Source organism: Protobothrops mucrosquamatus, unplaced genomic scaffold (assembly GCF_001527695.2).
Source record: "Protobothrops mucrosquamatus isolate PMUCROS unplaced genomic scaffold, P.Mucros_1.0 scaffold225, whole genome shotgun sequence".
In the NCBI taxonomy this organism is placed as follows: Eukaryota; Metazoa; Chordata; class Lepidosauria; order Squamata; family Viperidae; genus Protobothrops; species Protobothrops mucrosquamatus.
Genome location: NW_015386576.1, coordinates 126,913 through 137,296, shown reverse-complemented (window position 1 = coordinate 137,296; position 10,384 = coordinate 126,913). Strand labels below are relative to the sequence as shown.

The 10,384-nt window shown below is 33.6% G+C and overlaps 1 protein-coding gene across 1 annotated transcript; it reads left to right on the top strand.

The window, feature by feature from the left end:
- Positions 1 to 2,355: 2,355 nt before the first annotated feature.
- On the top strand, positions 2,356 to 10,384 carry CLDN18 (claudin 18). Its single transcript, XM_015814164.1, has 5 exons — positions 2,356 to 2,575; positions 6,341 to 6,505; positions 7,863 to 7,974; positions 8,673 to 8,783; positions 10,243 to 10,384. Exons 1-5 carry the CDS (start codon positions 2,356 to 2,358, stop codon positions 10,382 to 10,384), a joined length of 750 nt encoding a protein of 249 aa, XP_015669650.1.

The window sequence follows — 10,384 nt, the reverse complement described above, 5'->3', positions numbered from 1 at the left end:
AAGTCATGTCAAGAAAATGGCAGGAACTTATCCAGGCAGTTGCCAGGAATAAATGCTAACTCAAAGTAATCTCTCCCCCATTGTTTTTATTATTAATTTTTAATTAAATACTAGATAATTTAATTTCATTTTGAATAGGTACAATGTTACACTTCACAAAGAATTAAAACACTTTCAAAGCAATTCTAACCATGCACACAATATTAGGAACAGAAATGAATAAAAGCAGCAGGGAACATTAAACATATATTGAGTTTGGTAAAAGTGCTAAAGTCTAGCATCTAATTACAGATTATTTTGTAAATTCAGTAGAAAAGCTAAGTGAATGACATGGAAAATAAATAATTTAGAATTTTAAAAAAGCAATTAGTTAATGAGGTTTCCCTATCTTTGCTTTAAAATTGCTCTTTCTACCAGGCTGACCAGCCAAGTTTCTTTCATGGGGAGGGAATGTTAGTAAGGTTTTGGATGCTGGTTTCAAAATGTAAGTATGGGAGAAAATTGTTTTTAAAGTAATTTATTTAAAATTAATCCCAGAATTTTAACAAGCCATGCAACTAATACAAGGAAGGCTAGTCACATGAGTCTATTATTTAGAGCTCATTAATATCTGCATTTTGAATTAAGTTACAGTTCCAAAGTGACTAAAACATGGTTCAGTCTGAATGTCATGAATATACTAATAACTGAGATAAGGCAAACGCTGTACAGACAGGACTACAGTTACTGTAAATAACTAACCATAACTAATAGAAATTACTTTTGACTATTTTTTGAGGTGAAAATCAGAGACAGTTTTATAATGATTTAAAATGCCTTCCAGAGACTTACCATATGCAACATGATCTTACTGAATAAGATCAATTGAAGGAATATGGGATTGAGAAGGCATGAGATTTTTGTGGACCATAGGCACTTTTGCTTTCATGGTCAGCATTCTCCATAAATACAATAGTATTAAAATTATACTTCATATGATTTTCTATATTCTCTTGGTAGCATTTAATATATGACTGAGCTTTTGGAATTAACGTATATTTATTAGTATTTTATGTATCTGTATTCTATATATGTGTATATTTTCAAGGCTAAAGCCAAGGCATGAAATTAAATAACTCAAATAGCTACTTAATTTTCATTCTTTCTGACTTAAGCAAATTAAAGCATTTTCCTGGGTCTTAGATACTGTGCTTATTGTGCCTGATAGAAACGTCAGCCCTGGTTGGAATACCCTCATGATCAAATGTCCTAACTGTTCAGCACGCCTACACAAGAGCAGCTATTCACACATTAATGTTTAATTTCAGAATGTGCTTATCAAATGTTGCAGATGTGATGCCAATGAGAACAATTATAGCACGGTAGTGCTCTATGGGTGGGAAATTTTTGAATAAGCTTAGGGGAACTCCTAAATTGTACAATTGGTTTGTTATACAGATGACATTCCTTATTTAAAATAAGTTGTAAACTCCAACATATCAAGATACCCTATACCCAGTATCTCCATCTTTTTGCAATTATTTTTATTGAAATTGTTTGTTTTTCATGTTTTTATGAGCTGCTGAGGATTATGGTTCATAATATGAACAGCTACAGTATATAATTCTTATAAATGCATAAATAAAATTAAAACTCATTTTTTCATTGTTCAATGTTACATCAATGTAATTACACCACTCTAATTTAAGAATAATTCCCAAGATCCTAAATCACTCAATTTCTTTAATGTGAATTAGAGACCGTTTCACCCAAACAAATCTCCCCAAACATCAAATTGCACATTGTTTAACAGAAAGTGCTATCCATTTAGAACATTGAAAAAGTTTTAAAATTAAGCATTGCACTTTGCCCAGTTAATAACATGGACATAATGTTAAATTACAATGCTTTATAAAAGTAGAATAAGGCAAAACAAAACTAGGTTTTAATAACATTATTGAGAAAGATTGTTATAACAAAAGTGAGCATAAATATATTGTTCTTATCTCTTTTGTCATAATAATCTAATTCATAATGTGTCAGACTCATGATGCATGTAAAGCTAAACAAAAAAATTCAGTAGGTGTATGTATGATGAGTCTACAAAACCCTTTATCAGAGAAAGTTGCCTATCAGTTGATCTAGATGGACTATTGGACGAAATAGGAAGAAAAGGTCTAGTTTCTAGTCTAGTGCCACCAGCCTGAGACATTCAACACTTTCACCAGGAGTGAAACTGCTTTATCTTGTAAAAACAGGTTGAGCAAACAAAGCTTATTAATGGCAACTATTTGATAAGGGCTGCCGCAATCACAATTTGCTAGTACAGTGAAGGGGACTTTGGCATTACCTTAAGCTTTGGTAGCAGAAGAAAATATGTCTACCACACTTTGCCAAGTGTTGGGCTTTTGTGTCGCAGCCCTTGGGTTTGCGGGCTGTATTGCAGCCACAGCGATGGATCCATGGAGCACCCAGGATTTATACAATAACCCAGTGACATCGTTATTCCTGTATCAAGGCCTTTGGAGGACTTGTGTGAGTCAGAGTTCGGGTCTTACTGAGTGTCGGCCTTATTATACAATTCTTGGGCTTCCAGGTATGGCCAAAATTACCGCAGACATAAAATGAAAGCAAACGCTTTTTGTAATCTGGCAAATACAATATTTTAAACAGCTTGCTTATACTGTATAAATGAGCATGATATTGACTACAATAAGTAGATAGGCGTACTTATAAGGGTATGGTTGTCATTACAAAACTAGCGCATAGAAAATACTAATGTTGAAACCTAGTTACTATTACAGAGAAGAAGTCAAAATGGTTTAAAGTTGTTAGGTTTCTTTCTGGGCCTGTTTTTAATTTGTTATGTTAAGACTAATTTAATATATTATTGAATTATTATTATCTACTTATTTGAATAAAATGCATCAACTTTCTTCCTCCCAGGATAGTCTGATATTTTCCACTATGAAAAGTAGATTGCTGGCCTTAAAATATTAGAGAATAAAACAATGTTATTTTAATTTTTTAAAACTTCTAAATTCAGAATTTATCATGGTATTAATGTGCCTAACTCATGAGGATATGTACTTGACGGAAGTTAGATATACACACACATCAGTTATGAAAAAAGAACTTGATCTAACATTTGAGTTGTACAAATACCCTAGACATTATAAAACAATTCTGAGATCAATAAACTTTTAGAAAAAGCTCAATGAAACGCATCTATTAGAATAATTTTGTTTTTGTCTGGCATGTTTTTTTCTTCCTATGGGCGCATATCTCTTTGTTCTTTTTTTATTGTTCTAGATTTTTATCGTACAAAGTACCTTCAGTGGATGATTCTCATTATAAATACATGTATTTACATACATGTTAGGAATTTTAACTTGAAATTTAAATTACAAATCTAATTTACAGAAAATCTTCTAGTGGTCTTATTTAAGTGCTAACATAAAATCAGTGTGATTTGGTTTTAGTTTAGTATGATACACTTTGTTTCATATTACTAGTTTTTATTTATTTATTTATTATTTATTTTGCTGGATGTATTAGTTTTCTCATCAGAAAGATTGTGTACTTGGAATTATTGGACAGGAGTATGATGAATAAAGTAGTTGTGAGCTAGACTGAGAGTCTATTAATCTTAATGTTAGTGATTTACTAACAAATGTTGTAATGGTTCCTTTTTTCAAATAAATTTTGAGATTTAATATGTTAGTTTTGAAGTAAACATTTCTATAAATAATAATTCTGAAATTCATCACAGCCCTATTTATTGAAAAGGATGCAAACCCCACAAAATATTATTTTGGTATTACAAAATGAATTTAGAAGTGGCAGAGAGGGAATAACAATATATGCTGAAATGAAGTTCTACATCATTTTGTTTCTAAGTATACTTCTAAATAATAATTATCAAACAACAACATAATCTGTATAAAATGAAGTAAGTTTCTTATGTAATTCTATGTAAAAAGTAGCAATTTTACTTAGTTGTTTACAATAATATTACAATACAATACAATAATTATTAAAATGAAACAAACTATTGTATTAGGCACTGAGAAGTTAGAAGTTATTTTTAGCAAATGAGTGATATCTATTTTCTTTGTGAAGGAACAAATAAATCAATAGTAAAGATTTTTCATAACAGGAAGAGCGGGAATAATATGAGTTCTTGATAAATATGCCTTCCAGAATTACTAAAGTCGTCATCTCAACATTTACAAGCTATGGAAATCTAACTCTGGCCTTCTATTAATTTTAAACATTGAACTATTACTGAAGCAACAGGAAAGAAGAAAGGAAGTCAACCCAAACTGAATTAAATTATGTTCATAACAGACAATTTACACATTATAATTTTGAAAAAAATAGCACACAAACATGCAACTCATCTAGCGATTAACAAAGTATGCCAGCAAACTTCTGTTTTTTTAGTTCTTGTTTGAATATGTTTTATTTCTGAATTTACAGTCCCGTGTTATACACGTCTTTACAGAAGTAGGATCCAATGCTTATAATTCCCCCTCAATTAAGTATATACATGACTGTGGCATGGCAGAACAGTCCAAAATTGGGTTAGAAGAAGAGCAAAACTGTAGATCTTTTGCTTCTTTTCCAGTGTATGGAAGCAATAGGCCAGAAAATGCTTTTTATCTGGCAGATATATTTCCAGTTTTCCAGTTTTCATATTAGCAGTAATGATACAAAAGCTGAAGCTTGTGAAGTATGTACCCCTGATTTTTATGTCCCAGAAAGAGACAGAGATTTTACAAATTAGGGACTAATGGCAAGATTTCCAAGGTCAGGAAAAAAAACAGCTAAATACCAGTTAAACTGAAAATGTGGAAGGAAGTTGTATTGGATTTATCTCTGCACAGCTTTCCTATGTGCTGCTAGATGCACAACATTTTCATTTGAGAACTGTACTGGTTACTAATTGGCTTCAGTAGAATTCAAGGGGTTGGTTGTTGCCTTTACAGAACTTCAGGGTTCCAGCCCTGGACAATTGAAATATTAAGATAAATATAACATTATATAAATGATTATTTAATCACCAAATAATTTGACTTTTTGGAGGAGAAAAGCATTGTAAGGCTGATATGATATAAGACTCCGAATGTGGATAGATTATATTGAGAATAAATATGGGACCAAAAAGTTCCATTTGGTTTTTGAGTGAATTTTAGAGTATTATTGTTGTTAATATGTTACAACAGTTTATTTATCCTTATTCTTAATTACTAATATGATATTATTATTATTGTGTTTAATTTTAATATATTTTATGTTAAAAAGAGAGTTAAAGGATTTTACAGATTTGTTATTCTAATAGTTGATTAATGTTAGTTAGAATACGATTATCCTATTGTTAACCCTGTGATTAGCTCTGGGAAGTGGGGGGGAGGGAGGGGGGAGGGAGGGTTTTGGAGAGGGGGGGAATTATATTGTAAAACTTTTATAAAACTTTTAATAAAAAAAAAAAGACTCCGAATGTGGTTATGCCAGGTTGCTACAAGTTGGAAAATAACAATAATAAAAACCAAGGGACATTTCAGGTTCCAGGTACTATATGCAAACATAAAATTGATAAGAGATACACGTACAGGCTTACAATCTAACTGTTGTTCTACCAGGAAAAATGGATACACCTGAAAAGAAGTTATGAATGTGAACATTGTTGAAAGAGACTTGGCATTTGCTTCATAAGTCTAACTATTTCCTTCTTTCCTATGAATATTCTACACTAGCTTTGCCTAAATTTCAGCCTAGATCAGCATCTAGTTGCTGACCATTATGACCATTATGGCTATGCCAGATACTTCCAGGGAATCAACATTCAGATACTTCTAGATACAAAAATCTCATGTGTGTGTGTGTGTGTGTGTGTGTGTGTGTATGTGTTTAAAAATTATTTTGACATATTTTGTATCTTTTTTTGATGGTCACCACTGATAGTTACTTTTAATGAGATGGGCACACATATAAATTTGATAATTAAATAAATAAATGCTTTGTTAGATAGTTCAAGGCAGCAGAGATTCTGCTTGTCAGCCTACCAGCAGCTGACATTCGTTGAGAAAAGGCCTTTGAAGATGATAATAGTGAATAGTTTTCCTGAATTTATCTACTCTCTCCTTTGAAATCCCTCAACACTAATGTCCATTATCATTGTGACAGCAAACTGATCATTCAGTTTTCTCTAAAGTAATTCCTACCAATCCTGAGTCTATGGTAAAATAACTTCATTGTTATCTTCAGAATTGTGAACAATTTGTTAATGTATTCATTCACTTGAAACTTTTTTTCTTCATGTTTTCCTGTACTATTTTCTTCTTTTTCTTTTTGATAGCTATGCTTCAGGCTGTAAGAGCATTGATGATCGTGGGCATTGTGCTGGGTGCTTTTGGTCTCCTGGTGGCTACTTTTTCCCTGAAATGTTTACGGATGGGCAGCATGGAAGACTCTGCAAAGGCAAGCATGACTTTGGCTGCTGGAGTCATGTGCATTGTGTCTGGTGAGTTAGAGTTTCCATTGGGCTCAAAGATGCCATCTATTTTTAAAGAGGTATTTGAAATTAAGAGGTGGTGAACATTTTAAAATGTTTTAACTAGTCTCAAGGACTGTTAGTTAACCATATCCCTCCCCCCCTCATTTCCCAATCACTAAAAATTGCATAAGGTTCCTATAAACTTACCTTAGCAGGCCAGTTTTCATATCCATTTCAAATAGGCGTTTACGGCTTTAGTAATGAATCATTGTTTGGTCTTATGAGAACCATATCAGACGATCATGTCTGAGACACATTCTCATACTTGAGGCTGCACAGAATTGCAATGAAAAAGATTTTTGTGAAAAGGTGTATGATGCATTTTTGTGTATGATGCATGTACTGTATGATGTGTATGATGCATTTTGTGTATGATGTGTATGATGCATTTTGTGTATGATGCATTTTTGTGTATGATGCATGTACTGACACCCACCCCTTCAGCTACAAATGCTGACCAAACCACCATCATCCCACCCTCCATTCACTGCTAGCCCACTGTGAAGATTTCAGGGCAGGGGGTGGAGAGGATTGTTGCCTGCTATTTCCTATATTGCTGCGTATCTTGCTTATAATCATTTCAATCAATTTCACAGCCTGTTTTAAAGTATTTATTGAGAAAATAACTGACAAATTATTTCTGCAGAAACAGAATTCCTCTGGATGTTCTAAATGCAGTACAATATCAGAGGATGCAAGGGTTAGAAGGGACTTTGAAAATCGTCTAGTTCAATCTTGTGCTGAGTACAGGAATCCACTATTATGCATGCCAAATAGAAGACCATTTATACGCTTTGGAAGATGACTTTATAATCCCTCAGTGCAGTCTATTTCACTATTGAACAGCTCTTCTTCTCAGGAAGTAAGATGTCCTGATGTCCAGCTCAATTTATTTTAATGCAAGTCCATTGTTCAATGTTTTTATTTCCTTTTGGAACAACTCTGTACAATTTTGTCCATCTTGTGCATGATAGCTGTTCAGTACTTGAAGATAGGTCTAATGTCTTCTTGAATTCCCTTCAAAAAAAGGTGCCCAAATGCCGTTCTGTGTGTTCTATGACAAAAAAAGCACTGCTAATAGCTATGATATTCTTAAACTTCACAAACATTGCAATGAAGTAAACTTGCTCAAAATAAATTGTGTCAGCATATTTCCTGAGAAATAGAGCTTAAATCTAGTAAGGTAAGTGGAGGTTAAAAAAAAACTCAGTTGCATGATCATGCCCTGTTTGTAATTACATAGTAAATAAAAAAGGTTTTTAAAGTTTTGATAAGCTACAGAGTCGTTGGACCTAATACTAAGAATCTCTGTTTTTTTTGATAGGTATCTGTGCTATCTGTGGAGTATCTGTTTTCGCCAACATGCTTGTCACAGACTACTGGATGTCAACAGCTAATATGTACCAACCAGGAATGATGCAGTCACTCTCAGTAAGGTAATTTCAGCCCACAGTGCTTAGAAGGAAAATGTTGTTGCTGTTTTCCTAATATAAGCACTGAAATAGTAAGCTCATTTTAATAATCTTTTCACTCTCCGTGTAATGGGCTGTGAGAATAACCTCGAGGAACAGGAAGAAGAGCCGCAATCAGGACTACGATCAGATAAATGAAATTTCCAAAGCAAAATTGTAATGCATCTACTAAGCCTTGGCTTTTCCCCCAGGCATTTGGACCCAGACTTGCCAAGGCAGTGCCTTTTGGTCATCATTTTATATTTTATATATTGAAGTTTTATTAACATTGCATGGTTACTTTTTTTCCTGTGTATTCTTTGTTTCTCTTATATGTTGTCCAGAGTCAAACAAACAAACAAACAAACAAACAAACAAATATTAAAATTATCTATTTAAACCCCATTAACATGATTAATATATGTAATATTTTTTTCTACCCTCTCATGTTAGAAATTATAATTTGGTAGCATTTGGGGAAGAGATTCTGGGAGTCACATTCAAGTTAATCAGGAGCTGCATACGATGGATGGGGGAGGGGCTGCTTTAGTCATATTGCAGCTAGTAGGGTAAATTAGACATCCCGGATTTAAGCCCATCTGATTTCAGTGGAATTAATCCAGAACTATTTTAGTTTGGCCCAGTTTATTTAAAAAATTAAGTCCTGCCTTTTCATTTTGCAGATACACATTTGGTGCTGCTCTCTTTGTGGGATGGGTTGCTGGAGGCCTGGCCTTTGTGGGAGGCATTTTGATGTGTGTTGCTTGCCGAGGACTGGTACCCGAGGAGACCCAGTGAGTGCCTATTCTTATACGTTGTATCTTGTGTGACAAAGGACTATGGAAGATTCTTTTCAGTTATTCTATCTTTTTTTTAAAAAAAAATTATGATCCACTTCTACAGAAAGAGGAGAAAAAATAGTTCTCAGCAATAATAATCAACAAACAATGTTTAAAATCAGAAGCAGGAGATAATCAAGACAGTACTTAAATGACAGTTCTGGAAAAAACTACGGCATATAAATTTGTTTCAGTATTAACTGTTTGTATACTGCTTTTTCCTTCTAGTTGACTTCTTTAGTAGATATCCAGTAAAGGCCAACTTTTATAAACTCCTAGAAAGTCACATTTAATGTGGGAAAAATGATTAGATTATTAATATGTTTTCAAATGTAATTCAGGCAGATAACCCATTCAGATGGACAATGAGGTTGCTTATACAAATGAAGTTTTAGGCATGCAAATTTCTCCCACAATAACATCACAATAAGACCAGCTCTTTAGTGATGAGAAGCTTGACTTTATGTGGCTAAGCCACCCTATTCCCTGTAAAGCTTGCAAAGCTCCAAAAAACAACAACAGCATCATTCTCCTCTCCTTTTCCAGTTGATTATCTATCATTTTAGTGTTGGAACATTTTGTTATTTTCATTGACTTTTTTCATTTCCATGTAATGCTTGGAGCAATGTTTGTTGGGCAAATGGGGCAATGTTAGAAAATTAAAATAGTGAGTATCTACTTGGCATTGGCATTGTTGCCCAAGCCTGTGAACAAGGATGGGACAAATTGTGACATTAGTGTGGAGTCTCTCAGTTGGGTGGAGATGATTGATTGCCTAGTTCTAAATAGGTATATAATGCCTACATAGTTTTAATTCATTGTGACTGAGAGATAATACTGGTAAGTAAGAAAGACCTTGGGAGACTGGGCAAAGAGATGCTGCCAAAGAAAGGCAGATAAGAGACAGATTAACTTGTAACTCAGAAAAGACTCTACCTAGTTTCCTTGCTGTAAAGGAGACAGGCAGAGAGAAATGTACTTTCAGATTTGCAAGATTCTGTCAAAATAGTTTGCAATAAAGTAGAATTAGATCATCTGGCTGTATAGTTTACCGTGGGAAGCTGACAGAGGGCCATTAATGTTATATTTGTTATGTAGACCCTGGATATTTATAAAGTGTAGAGAACTGTACTGAAAAGAACAGTGCAGATATTATTGTTGTTGTTATTGTTGCTGTTAATAATAATAATAATAATAATAATAATGATGATGATGATGATGATGATGATGATGATGATGATGATGATGATGATGATGATGATGATGTTGGAAGGGACCTTGTAGGTCTTCTAGTCCAACCCTCTGTTCAGGCAGGAAACCCTATACCATTTCAGACAAATGGTTATTCAGACAGATAACTCCAGGATAGGCTCCTACTTCCACTAAATGACACCTTGATTTACTTCTCTTTCAGTTACAAGGCAGTCTCCTACAAGTCTGCTGGGTATAAATCTGGAACTGCTTATGAAACCAAGAAGACTCCTGTAATGGATAATAATACTGTCAAAAGTGATGAAGGAAGACGTTCCTACCCTTCAAAATATGACTATGTATAG